The sequence below is a fragment of the Nerophis ophidion genome, linkage group LG06, assembly GCF_033978795.1.
Source record: "Nerophis ophidion isolate RoL-2023_Sa linkage group LG06, RoL_Noph_v1.0, whole genome shotgun sequence".
Taxonomy (NCBI): Eukaryota; Metazoa; Chordata; class Actinopteri; order Syngnathiformes; family Syngnathidae; genus Nerophis; species Nerophis ophidion.
This window is the reverse complement of record NC_084616.1, coordinates 50,974,415-50,996,084: the sequence shown is the minus strand read 5'-3', so window position 1 is coordinate 50,996,084 and position 21,670 is coordinate 50,974,415. Positions and strand designations below refer to the sequence as shown.

The 21,670-nt window shown below is 40.6% G+C and overlaps 2 protein-coding genes across 4 annotated transcripts in view; one reads left to right on the top strand and one right to left on the bottom strand.

Annotated features, from left to right (window-relative positions):
• The first annotated feature begins 219 nt into the window (after window positions 1-219).
• The window catches only part of birc7 (baculoviral IAP repeat containing 7), a 46,422-nt gene continuing 24,971 nt past the window's right edge, over window positions 220-21,670 (top strand). The window contains exon 1 of one of the 2 annotated variants that reach the window (XM_061904153.1): window positions 220-330. The gene's annotated coding sequence lies outside the window, so the exon portion shown is untranslated. The remainder of the gene's footprint in view (window positions 331-21,670) is intronic. The other variant, XM_061904154.1, reaches the window with a different exon arrangement.
• On the bottom strand, window positions 1,478-21,255 carry LOC133554891 (YTH domain-containing family protein 1-like). 2 transcript variants are annotated; one of them, XM_061904152.1, is made up of 7 exons: window positions 20,616-21,255; window positions 20,486-20,539; window positions 12,670-12,694; window positions 8,114-8,193; window positions 3,404-5,053; window positions 2,196-2,240; window positions 1,478-2,044 (listed from the first exon to the last, which is right to left on the bottom strand). In XM_061904152.1, the coding sequence occupies exons 2-7, from the start codon at window positions 20,492-20,494 to the stop codon at window positions 2,018-2,020; spliced, it is 1,836 nt and encodes a 611-aa protein (XP_061760136.1). In that variant the 5' UTR covers window positions 20,495-20,539; window positions 20,616-21,255; the 3' UTR covers window positions 1,478-2,017. The 2 variants fall into 2 exon arrangements, with proteins under 2 accessions (XP_061760136.1, XP_061760135.1); XM_061904151.1 differs by lacking the exons at window positions 20,486-20,539; window positions 20,616-21,255 and adding an exon at window positions 18,640-19,216.

Here is a 21,670-nt window from a genome sequence, read left to right as displayed (position 1 = left end):
TCCCACTACAGCTGTGGTCTAGAAGATCATTTTCATCTTTGCAATACATCCATTCATGGCTAATCTTGACATCTCGCCTTGGCAGCAAAAGTCCTCTGGCGTTTGTCATTGTCATGCACGTCAATCTTTTGCTCTGACCACAAGCAGCTAATGACCTTGATTGACTGCACCTGTGGCATTTTTTTAAAAGCCTTGCCCAAGCCCATCCCCGCGACTTAGATTTTGCGCTGTTGAAGCAAATACGTGAAGGGCGTTCATTATGTAGCTGCATGGGATCAATCAATGTGATGACTGGCGTGGGGGCAAAAGAGGAAGTGATGCTGTCATGAGGTAAGTTCCCGTGGAAACAAAGACTTGACTGGCAAGGTTAAATGCAGAATCACAAGACCAAAGTGATTTCACTTTTGACAAACAAAAACTTTCATAATCCTGATGTAATGCAATTTATGAAAGACCTGTGCTTTCAACAGTTTTTTCAATTATAATGAAGGGAATAAGCGGTAGAAAATGGATGGATGGATGAATGAATATGGATTAGTTGATTAGCTAGTATGAAGCTAGATTGGATCAGACGGTCGCAAAAACAACATGACCGATCTTTAAAAAGCTAAAAATCACTTCAAGCGGTGATAGACGTTGGGTGAGTGATACCAAAACATGGGGGGTGAGGGTCGCTGTCCTTTTAAGGACCATTACACATAATCACCACTCTGCTGAACAGTACAGATCCCCAAGTCTACCTTACATGCATTGATTGACACATCACCTGTTGGTATTCAGTTTTTTGTCCACTGTTGTACCTTGCGTATCATATGCAATCAATTCAGGTTCTAGACCAAATGACCCACCAAAACACACAAACCATTCTCCATTCATTTTGTTCTTACGCGACAGTAAATCGGTTACAGTTATTAGGTTATACATTTTTAGGCTTTCTCCATGAATATATAGGCTCCTACATTAAAGTTTAGCATTATGATCAAACATGAGACTTAATCCTAGTTCAGGGGGGAAACAAAAATGAGAATTAAGACAGAACGGTGGCAAACAAGAGAAATATTTGTGGAACAACACAAAGCAACAACTAATCTGATGCAGCAAATTACATCACAAAAACATGTTGATTGTGAAAATTTAAATTAGTGGATGCCACATTTCTCTAAAACTGGGTTGAACAAGACAAGCACCTTTTGGAGATAAACATGAAAAGAAAGCAAGGCAGAGGGGAACAATTGTATGATTTAAAAGGGTGATGGTCCCGGTTGTGGAGGATTTATTTCTTTCCCAAGAGGTCTTCCTCTGAATTGTGTCTATAGTTTTGTGTGGTGTCACACTATCCCTGATTTCTCCAGCAGTGTCACTGTGTTAGCAGTTCATTAACTACAGAAAAAGAAAAACACGCAGGCTCCAGAAACTGAGCTTTTAAAATTAAAGTTGTCAGTAGTAAGCCAAAAAATTGAGATTTTGTCAATCTGAATGAAAAGTAGATAAATCATTGAAGTTTTATTTTCGTTCAGTTCCAAGTTGTACATTGCCTTTGGGATGCTCCAACCCTGTTTGGCACAGTTAAAACTCTAAAACTTGGCAATGCTGCCCCCACGTGGACAAATAGGGATAGGACATGGCCATTCTTGATTGTACTGAAATATAAAGTGGCAGATGTTTTTCTCCATGATGCAGTCAAACCCTGATTCAGTTGAGAAGACGAGAGCAGGACTGGATGGTGAAAAGTGTAAGACAAATGTTAAAACATGTATTTTAAAGTGGGTGGTGGGAATTAATATTACTTGAAGCAGCTGGTAAACCCCTGCAACAACACATAAGTGTCAAGTGGTGGGGCAGGGCAGGAACAAGGGTAAAAAAAAAATTAAAAAAAAAAAACACAAACCCACTGATGGCAGGTAATTCCCGGAATAGACTTTTAAAAAACAAAGAGCTTGTTTGCATTTCATATTCTTCTGTCTCTTAAATCAATCGAGTCCTAGTGTAACTTGATCACGCCAGAGATAAATGTCCTCTATTGTTTACTCCTGTTTTGACGTTCCTGGTTAGGGAAAAATGACAAAGAAAAAAAAAAAAAAAGGGGGTTAAAATTACATTTTCAAAAAAGTGATACAATTTATAAAGAAGTCATTCTCTTGGTTCACTTTAAAGACAAGTGGCACTGATGATAAAAAGTAATACTAATTCCTCACCTGATCCAACCGAGAGCGACTCTGTATCGGTGTAGGTTCAAAAGTCTATGAAAACAATAAGGAAACACATGGAACGAGTAACTAAAATATTAGTGTTTTAATTATATATCTTTAAAGGGGAGCTGATTTTTTTTATTTTTTATTTTGCCCTTTATTCAAAATCCTTATGTAAGACAAGAAAACCATGTTTTTTCTTTTTTAATGCACTCTAAAACATTAATAAATGTGATCAAATTTCCGCTTACAATGAAGCTAAAGGGACTCAAGTGCTCTATTCCGCCTATAAAGTGCTCTAAAAAAACCCTGTCACCTCCATTAAGGTTTTATATACACACTAAGTATACATGTATTGTAGTAACAGGCACATTTTTAACATTTAATATTTACGTAAATTGATCATATTAAGCATTAATTAAAAAAATGGATCACAGCGTTTGCTTTTTCCTTGACAACATCACTGATTACTATTCATTTAAGATTTCATGAGAGCCAAAAAACATAATAAAATATAATCTACTGTACAATGTCTGCTGTCACTAGGATGCCGACTGATAGAATTTGCTATCTTCATGCAGAAAATAGGATGGTGGAACCAAGCGCAGACCAATGGTCATTTCGTGTCTTTGTCTCCATTTCAAGATCTAAATTGGATGCCAAAGTTGACCAAGGACAATGTCCTAATCCTACCAATATTATTCCATCCATTTTCTACCGCTTGTCCCTTCTGGGGGTCACTTATTTATGATCTATAATTAACTTTTACGAGCTCCGAGTCAAGAAAGCAGCTCACCAGCCAATTAAGTTACCATAGCCACACAAGCGGTTAGCTCCCTCGGATCATGACGCAGCTAAAAATAGCTTGTCTAAGTTAGCGCATATAATAATAACACTAATACATTGCTAATACTCATGTCATAAAATGTAAATGGAGTATTGTTGCAGCTTTTTTAATGTTTTTTTAGAGGCCTTTGCGGGCAGAATAGAGGACCTCTCATTGCCATTACAAGCAGACTTTAAAATGCATTATGCATTTAATCAAAATGCTTTTTTTTTTTAAATAAATCTGTTTTTTTAATTAAAGTTAAAGTAACTTAACTTTAACTTGTCTCTCATATTGATTGTAAACAATAGGCAAAAGTCCAAAAAAGTGCAGTTCCCCTTTAAAAAGAAAACATTCCAATGGGTTGATGCTGAAGAAAAAGACCCACCTTGCGCACCTCCTCTTCTTCTTCCTGCCTCTTTTCATAGTGACAAAAGTCATCAAAGATGGATGTGGTGTGTTTGTACGTGGCGATGATCTTGAGCACCTGCTTGGCCTTCTCCAGCGGAACTTCCTGGGTGTCACGGGAGTTAGTCACCGGCTTGTTGTCGTTGTTCTCCAGGCGAATATGGCGCAGCTGGCTATTAGGCACATCCTTAACGAACAACCAGTCAACGTCAAACTTGCCCTTCCACTTGTCCTGTGCCCAAACACCAGCACTGGTGCCGTAGTCCACTGGTGAACGCATTTCCGCCACGCCACAAAAATGACCGCTGCCATTGACACTGAACAGCAAGTACACAGGGCCTTTGCCATTCATTGCTCGGAAGGCTGAGTCCAGTCGCTTGTTGCCGTGCTCTGTGCTGCACCAGATGGAGTACTTGATGGAGCGATGGATGTCGTCCTCAGAATAACTCTTGATGATGAAAACGCGTCCATTCTTTGGGTTCCACTCAAAGTCCTTGGGGTTATAGCTGTGGGAGGCACAAAGCTTCTCCAGCACTGGATGTGACTCCCCGCCAGGTCCCTGGCTGGCACAGGCTTGGGGTCCACAATTTCCGCTACCAACCATACCCATTATCCCACTACCGTCGTGGTTAAAGATTCCCTGCCCATAGCCTTGGTTGCGGTTTCGTGGGGCCACCCATCGGGTCTGGGGTTGTGGTGGCTGGGTGTGGTTTTGGTAGGGCTGAGGAGGTGACTGATGATGCTGGTGATGGAGGGGCTGGTGCTGTAAGGTCATGGGTTGCATCTGAGGATGCACCAAAGACTGAGGAGGGGGAGGTTGCATGGGTCCCTGCTGCATGGGGGCTTGATGTTGCATGGTGTGAGGCAGACCAAGAGGCTGCTGCTGCTGCATTGGGGCCGTGGGAACTTTAGTTACAGGACCCTTTTCCCAGGTGCCAATGTTCATGTTGTGTTTGATTGGGGGTGGAGGAAAAGCTCCCCCAGGACTGACCAACCCTGGCTTTACCTTAGCTTTCAGTTGCTGTGGCTTGGCAGGCTTGCTGGCAATCGCAGCCCAAGAGGTGGGTTTGGGCAGGGGCATTCCAATGGCTGTGGCCCCATTCCCTGTGGCTGCCACAGTTGGCCCACCAATCACTGACCCTACAGCCTTGACTCCTGACCCCGGTCCAGTGACATCCCCTCCAATCTTCAAACCAACCATGCCCTGCTCCAGGCTGTTCATACCAGGGGCTTTGTTGAGTGTGTCACTGTGAAAGCCAGTCTGACCATCGGGCACCAGGGTGCCCCCGAGAGAGCTAGGGGGATAGCTATAGCTGCCACCATATGCTGAACTTTGAGTCTGCTGGCCCTGAGAGCCACTCGTGCCCCAAGCAGAGAAGGCGGGGTTTTCGGGAAAAAAATTAAACCTGTGAGGGTAAATGCTGCTTCCAAGGCCACCCGGCTGGCCAAACACTGTGTCCGGCAAGAAGTGATGGTCTCCATTACTCAAGGGTCCGTAAGGGGTGAGGTATGGAATTGGAGGGTCCCCACCTGTGGACCAAGGAGCCTCACTGAGGGGGTAAGGAAAGCCGATGGAGGGAGCGTAGTAACTGGAAAGGTAAGGATCGGTGATAGACTGGTAGCTGTTGTTCTAGAAGCATGAAAATGAGCAGAGCAATATCATTAGTAACACATCTTATATTTGATTATAATTTAACCTGCTACCCAAGAATGTACAACAATTTTTCTCAACAAAACATAATATAACCTCAAGGAAAATTCAATTTAAAAAAACACTTAAAACTTTTAAGATATGAGTATGTGGGATTCAATTATGGAATGGATTAAGTAAATAAATCAAACTATGTACTAATATTATCCAATTTAAGAAAATGTTGAAAGTGTTTACAAAGTACAAAGAAGAAGAACCATGATAAACATTATTGACTCAGGGATAATCTTTCTCTTCTCACCATATGAAATACGACTTGCCGTCAAGAAAATAAGTATTTGAACACCCTGCTATTTTGCAAGTTCTCCCACTTAAAAATCATGGAGGGGTCTGAAATGTTCACGGTGGGTGCATGTCCACTGTATGAGAGATAACCTAAAAAGAAAAATCCAGAAATCAATCTATTTTTTTTTAATTGGTGTGATACAGCTGAAAATTAGTATTTGAACACCTGTCTATCAGCTAGAATTCTGACCCTCAAAGACCTGTCAGTCCGCCTTTAAAAGTCCTCTTCCACTCCACTGTATTATCCTAATCAGATGCACCTGTGTGAGGTCGTTAGCTGCATAAAGACACCTGTCCAACCCATACAATCAGTAAGACCCAAACATTCAGCATGGCTAAGAGCAAAGAGCTGTCCAAAGACACCAGAGACAAAATGGTACCACTCCACAAGGATAGAAAGGGCTCTGGAGAAATTGCCAAGCAGCTTGTTGAAAAAAAGTCCACTGTTGGAGCAATCATTAGAAAATGGAAGAAGCTAAACATGACGGTCAATCTCAATCGGAGTGGAGCCCCATGCAAGATATCACCTCGTGGGGTCTCAACGATGCTAAGAAAGGTGAGGAATCAGCCTAGGATTACACGGCAGGACTTGGTCAATGACCTGACAAGAGCTGGGACCACTGTTTCCATGGTCACTGTTGGTAATACACTAAGACATCATGGTTTGAAATCATGCATGACACGGAAAGTTCCTGTGCTTAAACCAGCACATGTTAAGGCCCGTCTTAAGTTTGCCAATGACCATTTGGATAATCCAGAGGAGTCACGGGAGAGTGTTGTGGACAGATGAGACCAAAATTGACCTTTTTGGTCATAATTCCACTACGTGTGTTTGGAGGAAGAAGAATAATGCGTCCCATCCCAAGAACACCATCCCTACTGTGAAGCATGGGGGTGGTAGCATCATGCTTTGAGAGTGTTTTTCTGCTCATGGGACAGGACGACTGTACTGTATTAAGGAGAGGATGACTGCAGCCATGTATTGGTTAGATTTTGGCCAAAAATCTCCTTCCCTCAGTCAGATCATTGACGATGAGTCGTGGCTGGATCATCCAACATAGATAGATAGATAGATAGATAGTACTTTATTGATTCATTCAGGAAAATTAAAATTTGACAATGACAATGACGCAAAGCACACAGCCAGGAAAACCAAGAATTGGCTTCGTAAGAAACATATCTAGGTTCTGGAGTGGCCTAGCCAGTCTCCAGACCTAAATCCAATTGAAAATATTTGGAGGGAGCTGAAAGTCCGTGTTACTCAGTCACAGCCCAGAAACCCGATTGATCTAGAGAAGATCTGTGTGGAAGAGTGGGCAAAAATCCCTCCTGCAGTCTGTGCAAACCTGGTGAAGAACTACAGGAAAAGTTTGACCTCTGTAATTGCTAACAAAGGCAACTCTACCAAATATTAATGTACCGTAAGACATATACTTAATTTCAGCTTTATCACACAAATAAATTGTTAAAAAATCATTGATTGTAATTTCTGGATTTTTCTTTTTAGGTTATCTCTCATACAGTGGACAAGCACCTACCGTGAAAATTTCAGACCCCTAAGTTCTCCCACTTAGATGAACTTGCAAAATAGCAGGGTGTTGAAATACCTATTTTCTTAACTGTAGTTCACAAATTATTATTTATATTTTTTAAATTATATTTATGGTGCATATTGTGAATTAATTAATAACAGGAAGTTAACAAAAGTGTTAACAATTGCTATGTAATGGAAAAGGGGTAGGATTAAATAAACTCAGCTTCTTCCTACTCCTTTTCAAACATGTTGAAAAAAGAAGCTGGAAATTGTGATGTATAATGTTGTAATTGTATGCATGTTCCAAATAAACTCATACCATAACCTTTATTTAACCACATCAAGATTCTGGAATTTTGAGCAATAAATTTGATTATTATTTAACCCCATGAACATTCTGGAATTTTCTTGGCTAGAATTACGGAAATGTAAAGCTGTCAAACTATTTGGAGTAAAGGCACTGCCCATTTAAATTGCTAACAAAGAGACAATGCTGTGTGACAGACGATATACAGTGTAAATTATGTAAACTTAACTGTTGATAGAGATGTAAATTATATCGTTATATTATGATAATGCATGACACATTGTAGCTGTGTCCCGCAATCTGAAACAAATTTGCCCTTATCGCAATGTAGCGTTTTTGCTAACAAGCTCCGCTAACGTCCCTCCACCATGGAAAGCCGAATCTAAGCAGGCCTGGGCCGATACAATTTTTTGCTGGACAATACAGTGCATCTGGAAAGTATTCGCAGCGCTTTGCTTTTTCTAGGTTTTGTAGTGTTCCAGCCTTATTCCAAATTGGAAAACATGAATTTTCGTCCCAAAATTGTACAAATTCTCAAATTTATTAAACATAAAAAAACTAAGAAATCATATGTACATAAATATTCAAAGCTATTGCTCGATACTTAGTTGATGCACCTTTGGCAGAAATTATAGCCTTAAGTCGTTTTGAAAAATGCCACAAGCCTGGCACACCTCTTTGCAGCACCTTTAAAACTCCAAGTTGGCACAATTTAAAAGGATGATACAAATACATTCCAACCGTTATTGCTAAGAAGTATTGTAACAACAAATATATAATCCACTAAACACAACATTTCTTACTTTTTGTGCTGTATTAAATATTCTACAGTGTCTGATTGCTTCCTCCTTACCTGAGTTGATTGACTAGTGAGGTATGGCTCAAAGTCATTGTCATGGACAGTCTCTTTCTGATGAAGCGAACCATTTTGCACTGCAACAAAAAAAAGTATTAGTGCATGTTTTGAAATTGCGATGGCACCAGACTTTTCAGGAAAAAAATGCACAAGACTTAGTTCACAGCAGAGAAGAGATACTCTTGTTTATGGCGCCTCTTCCAAGGCACACTTATGCATTTACATCCTTTCATCGCCGATGTTAATGTATTGTTTTTTACTTGTTTAAAGTTAATTATTGCAGCAATACAGTTGTTAAAGTTAAGGATTTTTGTGATTTTTGATCGTTCAGATCTGCCCAAAGAGTTACAAAAAGTGACTGGAATTAATGTAAGGTGTTACATCTGTCCTGCTGTTTGGGTCCGGTGCAGATTGTCGTCAAGGAGCACAGGGCAGACGTTCCCTTCAGGGTGGATGTTTTTGTCGGGGGTACCACCCTTCACTTTACAATGGGTCCGCTGAACTCCGCTTTCCGGTCAGAATCCGAGGTCACTGATTTGTGACATTCCGGTTGCTTTATTATTAGTTTTACAGGAAACAATCGGCCCCGTTCATCACTCTACTGCGCAGTGCATGCTCTACCTCTCCCCCTCTTTACTCATCCACTCATTGAAAAATTCAATCCGGTCACCAAAAAACAATTGCCGCCACACGCAACATAAATCTGTCATCGCTAACAGGCCCAATAAGGCTGGATCGCCAGGTGCCTGAAGAACAGGTCTTGATCGGTTTTAGCCCGCAGGAGGACAAGAACGACGGAGACTACGCTCAATGATCTGTGCGGTAGGCAACTGTATGTAATGTTTTTATGTTACATTTGTGAATGAACACAAAATATTACATGTTTTATAATGTACATCTGCGGCTTTTATAGTGCGCCCAATATATGTACAAAATAAACATTTTCCACAAATTAGGTGAGTGCGGCTTATCGTAAGTGCTTTTTATAGGGCAGAAATTATAGTACAATAATTACTGCAATTGTATGGCAATTAAATTAATACTTCTCCGTCATAGCATTATGTGCATGAACATGGATTTTGTTGATACAGCATTGGTCTTGTATTGTATTGTATTGTAATTAGGGCTGTAACGATTAATCGATATATCAATATATATTCCGAAGTTGCAACTACTGTACATCGATCTGTGCTCAGCAAGTGTGCTTTTCGGAAGTTAGGCATCGATCTAACATCATTTTCAATCAATGTTATCCATACATTTTCTACCGCTTGTCTCTTTCCGGGTCGAGGGGGGTGCTGGAGCCTATCTCAGCTACAATTGGGCGGAAGGCGGGGTACACCCCGGACAAGTCGCCACCTCATTGCTGGGCCAACATAGATAAACAGACAAGATTCACACCCACATTCACACATTAGGGCCAATTTAGTGTTGTCAATCAACCTATCCCCCAGGAGCATGTCTATGGAGGTGGGAGGAAGCCAGGGTACCCGGAGGGAACCCAAGCAGTCACGGCGAGAAGTTGCAAACTCCACACAGAAAGATCCGGAGCACGGGATTGAACTCAGGACCATCAATGTTATCAATGCGAGAAAAAGGAACATTGAATTTAAGAACGTCTGATTTTACATGAAGTTTAACACTTTTTATTATAAGGAGATTAAACGTTATTCAAATATGTCTGCTTGTCCGTCTGTGGCTTCATCGCTATCAGTCGGCAAAACAAGAATGGAAGATAGCTACGGTGGCTGAGAAAGGTCACAACACATGCAAACGCGGCAAGACATAATAAATTACAACAACAACATTCAGTTACAGCACGAAAGTCAAAAGCCAAACTAAAGAAACGTCACAACACGATCATATAAAACTGTAATACAACTTTAAGCCACAAAGGACGTGACAGAAGCAAGAGCAGAGCGACAAACAAACATCCTTAACATAGTATTTTACATAGTACATTATTACTTTTCCAACTTTTTTCCATCACACTGTTTTAAACTTTCCGTCTCAGGAAGTTGGTAAATTGCCGAAACTTGTCACTTCCGTACCATCTTTGTACGGTTGTGTTTTAGCTCATAGTTGTGATGGCTTTAAGTTATTGTGTTGTGGCGTTTGTATTTGTTTTGACTTGTTTCTGCTATTGTAGCTGTTTGTAAAAACGAGAGTAGTAGCAGGCTAAATCAACCAGAAGAGATGTTGAGTGCACTTTTTTTTTTTAATATTCACATTGTATTATTTTCTGTTAAAAAACAAAAGCAGAAAAGTGGCAAGTTAAACTACTGTTACTGTCTTGAAATGTAGAAAATGAGAGCAGAAAGTGTCTAATTCCCTTCCAAGAAAAAAACAGAATATAGGAAACTTCACCTGCAGTATACAGTATTTATTTCACAGTCACATTGCTTGATTTTTTTGGGGGGGGCTATAAGGTTACTGAATTGATTTCAACTCACTGAATCATTTCGGATTGTATCGTTATACGAAAAAAAAAAAAACAATTGTCCCTGAATATTAGCAGCAATGAAAAATTCTGAAATTAATTTGTTATTTCAACAAATTGGTACACCCCTAAATGTAATAGTTGTTTGTCTCAATCATAAATGTTATTTAGTCCGTGCAAGTTTTATCCCTGAATTCCGCAGGAAACAAAACGGCTACGGAATGTCATTGCCACAGCGGCGGACTCCTTCCGTTTTTATTCAAGTCAATGTGTTCGTTTCCACCACCTGTGGAACGTCACCGCCATGTTGCTAAATATACGCAGGGTTTCTGTTTTTGTCGGTCGCCGCGGCAGTTCAATTTAGCTAAAACAAGATTGTCTTGGACAGAAAGTCATTCCAATAGAAAATACATTATCGGTTTACCTTCAAAATAAAATATTCTGTCTACAAGGGAAATCATACTTTACACTTTGAAAAGTCCTAAAGGATGGGGAGGGACAAAAAGTCAACTTGTCAAAGGTTTTTAGACCTAAATTCACCTTGCTGACATAAAAAGGTGAAGACATGCGGATTCTGGAGATCTCAAATTTAAAGTTTAAGTACCAATGATTGTCACACACACTCTTGGTATGGCGAAATTATTCTCTGCATTTCACCCATCACCCTTGATCACCCCCTGGGAGGTGAGGGGAGCAGTGGGCAGCAGCGGTGCCGCACCCGGGAATAATTGTTGGTGATTTAAGAAGCCTGTGGCAAATACCAGCTGATACAGGGGCTGGGGGAGTTGAATGAAATGTATGTGTGTGTACAAAGCTAGCCAAGGATGATGTTACTGTTGTGTTGTTGCTTGCCACAACAATTTTTTTATCGTTCTGCAAGGCAAAATTGTCGACTTTCACGAGTCACGTCAAGTCAATGCCGTAACTGGTGCGCCCGCCTGTGGGTATTGATCGACGGCAAAGCTTGAGACGTTATGCGGTGTTTACTTAATCACGTGATAACGAGCGGATTTGTAGATGTCGTAAAAATCCATACTGTGTCACTTAGGGCTGGGCGATATATTGATATACTCGATATATCGCGGGTTTTTCTCTGTGCGATATAGAAAATGACTATATCGTGATATTAGAGTATACGTTCTCACGCAGTTCCTTTTAGCTGCGGGCATTAAACTTTTTGCTTCTCTCAGTCTTTCTTGTCTCTCCTTCTCAAAGACACGTAAAACAAGCGCACCTTCTGACATACATCACATACTGTCGCATGTGCAACGTCACACGCTCTCTCCGAGCAAAGCAACACCGTAAGACATATACTATTAGATATGCAGCTCATTTTTATGTAACACTTATTGAAATATCTTGTATGACATTATGTACAAAAGTGCACTTTATTTATTTTAAACTATTGTAGTGGTGTTCTGTACAGAAAGTGCTCTTTAATTTAGTGTTATTTTGATATGTCATCTAAGTGACATCATGCGCAAAAGTACACTAATAACTTGTTTTAAAATGTCTCCGACAATCTTGCACTTTCTGTTTTGAAATGACATGAATGTTTGTGCCACTGCTTTATGACTGTTTAATAAAATACACTTTTGGTCAATTGACTTAGTTGTGATTTCCCTCTCTGCATGAAAGTTTAAAATGAGCATATATTAATGCAGTATGAACAAGAATGTTTTAATGTAGACACATAGTATCATTATACTGCCGTGATTATATGTATCAAGTGTTCATTCAAGGCTAAGGCAAAATATCGAGATATATATCGTGTATTGTGATACGGCCTAAAAATATCGCGATATTAAAAAAAGGCCATATCGCCCAGCCCTAATTTCACTGCACGGCGGAGCAGCAATAGAACAGCGTTGGAGGATGCTGGACAGCACATGGCTGTGCCGTTCCCGTGGCGGCGAGATTTCGCTGGCGTTTAGCATCCTGTGGAAATCAGGGGTTAGTAATAAAGCTGCCAGTTAACGGGTTCCAGCTAACGCCTAACCTTTGTTCAAACAAACACAGCCATACAGTTCTTACATTCAATGCATGCAAAAATTGAAGTCCAGGACAATCATTAATACAAAAATCATCAATGTTTAGATTAGTAGTAACTCACCTTTGGATGCTTGTCCCTTTGATCGCTGGAATCCCATCCGAACAAGAAGATGAAAAAGAAGTAGAAAAGTTATCACCATGTAAAAAGATAGGACCTTTTAAACCAGGGGAAGGGAACCCATGGCTCTCGAGCCAGATGTGGCTCTTTTGATGACTGCATCTGCCTTTCAGATAAATCTTAGCTGACGTTGCTTAACACAATAAGTAATTAATAATTCCGCTGGTAATCCCAGTGTTAAAAATAACGTTCAAAATATAAAACATTCTCATGCATTTGAATCCATCCATGCGTTTCTACCGCACCTGTTCAAGAAGTCGTATTAATGGTCAAAAGTATTTTATTTATTATTGGTTAGCTTCAGGGCTTCACGGTGGGAGAGGGGTTAGTGCGTCTGCCTCACAATACGAAGGTCCTAAGTAGTCCTGGGTTCAATCCCAGGCTCGGGATCTTTCTGTGTGGCGTTTGCATGCCCTCCCTGTGAATGCGATGGGGTTCACTCCGGGTACTCCGGCTTCCTCCTACTTCCAAAGACATGCACCCGGGGATAGGTTGATTGGCAACACTAAATTGGCCCTAGTGTGTGAATGTGAAAGTTGTCTGTCTGTGTTGGCCCTGCGACAAGGTGGAGACTCGTCCAGGGTGTACACCGCCTTCCGCCCGATTGTAGCTGAGATAGGCACCAGCGCCCACCGTGACCCCAAAGGGAATAAGCGGTAGAAATGGATGGATGGATGGTTAGCTTCAGTTTAACAAAGTTATTAAAAAGAATAAGAGACTTGTTATACTCTAAAAATGCATGCATTTAGTTGTTGTAATCAGGGAAAGTCCAAATAAAAGAGAAGTCGAATCCTCTTGTCAGAGCGTGGGACGACACTGTACAAGGGTACAGGTCTGCGGGTTTCTCCTCATTGAGCTAAATTGAATCCTGTCTGTTTAATTCCTTGATTCTTGTCTGTTTAGATGTCATCAGCGTTAAACCTGACAGTTGTATTCGGTGTTAAAAAATATAAATGGCTCTCACGGAAATAAATTTTTTAATATTTGGCTTTCATGAATCATGGCTTTCTCAGCCAAAAAGGTTCCCGACCCCTGTTTTAAACTGTGCATTCACATATGCTTGTGCAGTGTTCTTCAACCTTTTTTGAGCCAAGGCACATTTTTTGCGGTGAAAAAATGCGGAGGCACACCACCAGCAGAAATGATTAAAAAACTTGTCTCAAAGTAGGTGTACTGTCACCACCTGTCCAATTACACCCTGACTTATTCTGACTTTTTTGCTGTTTTCCTGTGTGTAGTCTTTTACTTCTTGTCTTGCGCTCCTATTTTGGTGCCTTTTTCTCTTTAGGTATTTTCCTGTAGCAGTTTCATGTCTTCCTTTGAGCGATATTTCCCGCATCTACTTTGTTTTAGCAATCAAGAATATTTCAGTTGTTTTTATCTTTCTTCGTGGGGACATTGTTGATTGTCATGTCGTGTTCGGGTGTACTTTGTGGAAGCTGTCTTTGCTCCACAGTAAGTCTTTGTTGTCGTCCAGCATTCTGTTTTTGTTTACTTAGTAGCCAGTTCAGTTTTAGTTTCGTTCTACATAACCTTCCCTAAGCTTCAATGAGTTTTCTTAGGGGCAATCACCTTTTTTTTATTTTTGGTTCAAGCATTAGATACTTTTTTACCTGCACGTTTCCTCCCGCTGTTTCCGACATTTACAAAGCAATTAGCTACCTACTGATATGGAAGAGTTTTACACGGTTACTCTGCCAAGCTCTAGACAGCACCGACACTAAACAACAACACATCATTTGCAGACTATAATTGCTGGTTTGCTAAAATATGTTCAACCCACGTAGGTGAAATTAGATAATCTCCCACGGCACACTTGTGTGCCGCGGCACAGTGGTTGAAAAACACTGTGCTAGTGATTTGTTACAGCATTTCACCAATCTCGCGCACTTTGCAAATTATACATCATTTCTGTTGTGCGCAACCAATTTGAATATCGCAAGACGAGATTTAAGACGAGATTTTGTGGATGGTTTTGTCAGTAACCCTACATTATTATATTTTATAAATAGTAAACCAAGTTGTGGTAATAGTTTAGTCAGTAGTTTAGACGTGGATGTAAACTGTATAGTGGTTAGGGTTAGGGCAGTGGTTCTTAACCTTGTTGGAGGCATTGAACGGCACCAGTTTCATATTCGCATTCCCCGAACCCTTCTTTAGTGAAAAATAAAAAGGTGTTTTTTTTCAAATTCAAGAAAAAGTCATGTTTTTTTTTACTGGTGCACAAAATGAACCGTGCATGAACATCACCTTGTTTAAAGAACAAAACCAACAGTGCATGAAGTCACAACAAATTACAGACCTTATACACATTACCATGAATTGATTAACATGGACCCCGACTTAAACAAGTTGAAAAACTTATTGAGGTGTTACCATTTAGTGGTCAATTGTACGGAATATGTACTGTACTGTGTAAACTGTACTGTTTCATATAAAGATTTTTCTTCCTTTGCAATCTGCTAGTAAAAGTTTTAATCGATCAGTCAAACAACCTGCAAATCAGATGGAAAATTAGAGGTAACATTTGGGGGTATCCATAATACGTCGATAGGGAGAAGTTTTTATTTACACGATAAGTCAGATGTGTCTTTACCTCCAGGGCAAAGGCTCCACCGAACCCCTGAGGCCAACTCAGCGAACCCCTCAGGTTTCTTCGAACCCAGGTTAAGAACCACTGGGTTAGGGTTAGGGTTAGACCGATTTGAGGGAAATACTCAGTTATATTGTCCCGATTACAAATGAATAGATTTACATGAGTATTTAATAAATTATTTTGACACCAAAAACATGTATTTGCGCCCATTGATTTGCAAAATGTGCACCACGCATTATTCAAATATATAGCTGGAAGCAACTTGCAAAAAGATTGGGCATGATACAAATTGCTGACATTGGTATTGTGCCTACAACATTACTCTGAGGCTCGTTGGCATATTGGCCACAGCTGTTGCTGTTGGATGCACACTGCAAACCAGATAAAGTTGTTCCTTTGGCTTGATTAAAGGCCTACTGAAACCCACTACTACGCAGTCTGATAGTTTATATATCAATGAGGAAATATTACCATTGCAACACATGCCAAAACAGCCTTTTTAGTTTACTAAATTGCAATTTTAAATTTCCCGTGAGTTTTTTCTTGAAAACGTTGCGTAATGATGACGTTGACGCTTGACATCACGGGCTATTAGGAAAAATGAGCGCTGCGCAAACACACAGGTAAAAGTCGTCTGCTTTAACCGCATAATTACACAGTATTTTGGAGATCTGTGTTGCTGAATCCTTTGCAATTTGTTCAATTAATATTGGAGAAGTCAAAGTAGACAGATGGAGATGGAAAGCTTTAGTCTTTAGCCACACAAACACACGGTGATTCCTTGTTTAAAATTCACGGAGTTGAAACTTTACTATGGATCACAGCGAACATGGATCCCGACCGACTGTCAACCAGCAGGTTTCGGTGAGAAATTGTGGTAAAAAGTCGATTCTTACCGGAGATCAGCTGAGCTTGTGCCGCCCATAAAGCTGCAGCCGACTTCCCTGAGACACTGCGCGTCAACACACCCGTGGACACACAGGTACTGTTAAACCTACTAAAACACTAGCAACACAATAGAAAGATAAGGGATTTCCCAGAATTATCCTTGTAAATGTGTCTAAAAACATCTGAATCCGTCCCAATGCAATTGCGTTTTTTTTTTATTTATTTTTTTCTAGTCCGTCGCTATCAATATCCTCAAAAACGAATCTTTCATCTTCGTTCAAATTAATGGGGAAATTGTCGTTTTCTCGGTCCGAATAGCTGTTTTTGTTGGAGGCTCCCATTAAAAACAATGTGAAGATGTGAGGAGCCATCAACATGTGACATCGTCTGCGACTTCCGAAGAGGCAGGGCTTTTCTCTTAGCACCGAAAGTTGCGAACTTTATCGTGGATATTTTTTACTAAATCCTTTTCAGCAAAAATATGGCAATATCGCGAAATGATCAAGTATGACACATAGAATGGACCTGCTATCCCCGTTTAAATAAGAAAATCTCATTTCAGTAGGCCTTTAAATGCCTACTAAAGGATTTAGTAGAGAACATCCACGATAAAGTTCGCAATTGGAGAAAAGGCCTGCCTCTACCGGAAGTCGCAGATGATGACGTCACACGTGTGGGGGCTCCTCACATATTCACATTGTTTTTAATGGGAGCCGCCAACAAAAAGTGCTATTCGGACCAAGAAAACGACAATTTCCCCATTAATTTGAGCGAGGATGAAAGATTCATGTTTGAGGATATTGATAGCGACTGACTAGGAAAAAAAAAAAACGCGATTGCAATCGCGTTGCATTGAGACGGATTAATATGTTTTTAGAGACATTTACTAGGATACTTCTGGGAAATCCCTTATCTTTCTATTGTGTTGCTAGTGTTTTAGTGAGTTTAACAGTACCTGATAGCCGGAAGTGTACGTCCACGGCCGTGTGTTGACGCGCAGTGTGTCGGGGAAGTCGACGGTAGCTGTACGGGAGGCGCAAGCTCAGCTGATATCAGGTAAGTGGCGACTTTTTAACCACAATTTTCTCACCGAAACCTGCTGGTTGACAAGTGGTCAAGATCCATGTCCGCTGTGATCCATAGTAAAGTTTCAACTCCGTGAATTTTAAACAAGGAATCACCGTGTGTTTGTGTGCCTAAAGGCTAAAGCTTCCCAACTCCATCTTGCTACTTTTACTTCTCCAATATCAATTGAACAAATTGCAAAAGATTCAGCAACACAGATCTCCAAAATAATGTGTAATTATGCCGTTAAAGCAGACAACATTTAGCCGTGTGGGTGCGTAGCGCTCATGTTCCTAAAAACCTGTGACGTCTTGCGTACACGTCGTCATTACACGACGTTTTCAAGACGAAACTCCCGGGAAATTTAAAATTGCAATTTAGTAAACTAAAAAGGCCGTATTGGCATGTGTTGCAATGTTAATATTTCATCATTGATATATAAACTATCAGACTGCGTGGTGGGTAGTAGTGGGTCTCAGTAGGCCTTTAAGACGAGATTTTGTGGATAGTTTAGTCAGTAACCCAACATTATATTTTATAAATAGTAAACCAAGGTGTGGTAGTAGTTTAGTCAGTAGTTTAGTAGTTTAGTAGTCAGTAGTTTAGTCGTGGTTGGACTGATTTGAGGGCAATACTCAGTTATATTGTCCCGACTATAAATGAATAGATTTACATAAGTATTTAATACATTATTTTGACACCAAAAACATGTATTTGCGCCACACATTATTCAAATATATAGCTGGAAGCAATTTGCAAAAAGATTGGGCATGATACAAATTGCTCACATTGGTATTGTGCCTACAACATTACTCTGAGGCTCCTTGGCATATTGGCCACAGCTGTTGCAGTTGGATGCGCACTGCAAACCAGATACAGTTGTTCCTTCGGCTTGATTGATGATTTTGTGAGGCAACGAGCAACTTCAGCGATTTGAGTCATGAAACCACGCTAAGTGTTAATTCACGCAGAACTTGGCTCGCTAGCATAGCCCGTTAAACATGGTTTCCCCCCCTGCCAGCCATCGGCTATAGTTAATGGTGTGCAAACCTGGTGAGTTTGCATGCAAGCACGCCGATGACATGCTTCAACTTATAATCGAACAAGTCAGCTTAAGCGGCATTTGACTGTTAGCTTCAGTCTGCGGTGCAAGTGTCACACATGTGTTGCGGAGCGCGCAAAGGCGTGTGTCTGACACCAGCAACATTTATATTCCGTTTGACGCTCACTTGATGTGTTCAAACTCGCGGGGGATGGAAAAGAACCACCGCCGATGCTAGCTGGCACTAGTGTAGCATCGCAGGCTGCTACAGATAGCCGGGCTAGCTGTGTCTAAAACAGCAGAGCTATTTGGTGCGTCCTACCTGAGGGTCAATGCTTGCGGCAGACATAATTCATGAAGCAAGTCCTTGGATTTGTTTTCACCGAGCTTGACCGTGCGACTGGATCTCCAGCTCCGTGGTTTGAAGGCAAGTTTTGACACAAGCTGTGGACTTCTCAGCTCCAGTTAGCAACGTCGGCTAGTGAGCGTGTAGCAAGCTAGCAGCTCCGCTGGGCGCCGTCACAAACTTGCTCCAACAATGTCCAAAATAAGTCCTTGGGCTTGTTTTTCGAGCGAACGAAAGGAGTCAATGAACGGATGTCGTGGAACTGGAATGCGGTTCCTCGTGGCCTGTCACTTTGACGATTTAATTGCAGTGAGAGCGGAGCCCTCTTCAGTTAGGTTAAAGCCCAGTACTTCCCCAATGGCTGCTCCATCCGGGCTTTCAGCCACTACTGCAGTTCTCCTTCTCTCCACTAAGTGTCACTGTTTCCATTTTAGTCAGGTCTGGGCAATTATTTTTGACTCGGGGGGGCCAAATTTAGAGAAACAAATGTGTCTGGGGTAGGGGCGTCACCAGACCTAATACTGTACTGGGGCACACCTGGGGCACAAATAATTCATGTGAGTGTGCAAGGAAAAAACATTTTTAGCACTTATTTATCATAAAAAATACATAAATAGTGCTTTAAACTATGAAATCATATCAGATTATGTTGTATGGATATTTGATTAACCACCTGAATTTAACTAATGCATTTGACCAACTTGTGCACTTTTTTAATTCCAGACTTCTAAACTGCTACTGGTAAAAGCAAAAAGGAAGAGCAATGAATCTTTTTCAAATAAATATTGCAGTAATCATCTGCAAATTTAACATCTACAAAAGTAAAACAAAAAATAAAGCACCTCTACATCTCTGGGTTCTTTTATATTATTTAATTTCCATTTATGGCAATGTGGCTAATCTTATTTCAGATACACAAAACTATAAAATATACACAAAACAATAAAGCCACAGTAGTAGAATAAATGAACTGTTGTGTTTCTGTTCAGGGAATCATTTACTGAGAAGTAAATTGTAACGTCTCATTTTCATTTTTGCAAAGTGGTCAATCACTCTGGACAGACATAGAAATATTACAGTAACTGTTATACAGTTGACCAGTGGTTCCCAACCGGTGGGTCGTGACATAAAAGTGGATTGTGTGTCATTTTCAGTGAGTCACAGTCAGATGTGTGCATGAAGAAAAAGTTTAGGGAGAAAAAAATCAAATTGTGGCAACAAAACCAGATATTTTTAGCCATTTTTCTAGTGACTATTAATGAGTATTTTAGCAAAAGGCAAACCGACTAACAAGTTGGAGGAGGACTCAGGACAGACATGGAAGTATATTTTTTAAAAATCTAAATGGGGCAACAAAACCTGATATTTTCAGCCATCTTTCTGAAAACAAATACATAAATGTTACTATTTTTTCTGGAAACAAAACCAGATGCTTTAGCTGTAGCCATTTTTCTGGTGAAAAAACAATATTATTTTAGTCAAAGTCACACTGATTAACAAGACAAGTCTACTGTGCTATTTTTCTGTGAAATAAACTTGAATGATTTAAAAATTTGGCTCACGACTTGATGATATGGAAAAATGTTTTTCTTCCTGAAGATAAACCATTTGAGAAGCACTCAACTCACACATGCTTACTCCAAGTCATCATTGATGCAGAACCAGCAGACAATAACCAACATTATGTTTCATGTTGATTGGAAATTCCCCCGACAGCTCTACAGCAAATGAATATGTTTGTCTTGACACAAGGAATAACGTTAGCTAACTTAGCATCAACTTAAGACAATGATGTTGCCTAGCTAGCGAGGACTTCACTTACATCTCTCATTCCTCGCTTTTCTCTGCTGCAGGCGAATAACTTTCTTGAATCTATCTAGGAGTTACAGTTTGAGTCAAATCAAAATCAAAATATTGTAATTGACAAATTGTTGTTGGCTAACGTCACCTACCTCACGCAGTGATTCGAATCCCCCCTCTCTCTCTCTCTTCTCTCTCTCAACTGAAGTCTCGATCCACACCTGAATAAATTACCATATTAAGTAGCCATGTGCTCACTGTTTCGTGGAGTGAATACAGTAGCAATCAATTACCATACTAAGTAGTATGTGCGCTGTTGTCTATGTTATGTAGACTTAAAACTCTGAAGCGTCTTTTTTTATTGGTGAAATTTTTACTGGGGCACTGCAGATCAACAGTGGGGCACGTGCCCCAGTGAAATATGTCTGGCGACGCCCCTGGTCTGGGGGCCAGTATTTCTTTTATTAGGGACCCTAATCACCTACTCAGTGGCTTAGTGCAGTGGTTCTCAACCTCTTTTCAGTGATGTACCACCTGTGAATTTTTTTTAATTTAAGTACCCCCTGATAGGGTTGGGTATCGTTTGAATTCGAACGATTCCTATTCTTTGTTTTGATTCCGATTCCTGACGATTCTCGATTCCGATTCTTCTTGTACCATGCCGGTGTTGCAGGGGCGCCGCTAGGGATTTTGGGCCCCATGAAAATAATCTTTACAGGGCCCCCAACACATAATTTCATATAATTTCATCATCATTAGGGGCCTCTCGGGGCCCCTCTCCATCATTGTCCCCTAGAATCCGTCTCCTTTACACCCCCCCCCCCCCTTTTCGGCGCCCCTACGGTGTTGTACCAAAATCTGTTACCCATCGGAATTTGTAACTCCAGGGGGCGATGTTCCCATGGCATTTGTTTGATGGTTAAACGGCAAGGCCAAAGAGGAGGAGAAGAAGAAGAACGCTTGCGTAAATGATCCTTAATGCTGAAACGTCAGTTGACACAATTTCAGCATTAATAAATTACACATTCTGGAAATCAATGACTTGCTTTCATTGTAGTATGGGTCCATTGATTTCAAGGCCAAAGAGGAGGAGAAGAAGAACGCTTGCGTAAATGGCGTAAACAATCCGTAATGCTGAAACGTCAGTTGTCAGAATTTCAGCATTAATAAATTACACATATTCTGGAAATCGATGACTTGCTTTCAT

What these genes read in the sequence shown, in the direction of transcription:
- LOC133554891 (XM_061904151.1), bottom strand. Translation starts at nt 18,666, where the DNA reads ATGTCTGCCGCAAGCATTGACCCTCAG. An exon ending in AAAGGGACAAGCATCCAAAG is followed by an intron (nt 8,194 to 12,669) that starts GTGAGTTACTAC and finishes TTTTTGTTGCAG; the next exon opens with TGCAAAATGGTTCGCTTCAT. An exon ending in GTCGCTCTCGGTTGGATCAG is followed by an intron (nt 2,045 to 2,195) that starts GTGAGGAATTAG and finishes TTCCCTAACCAG; the next exon opens with GAACGTCAAAACAGGAGTAA.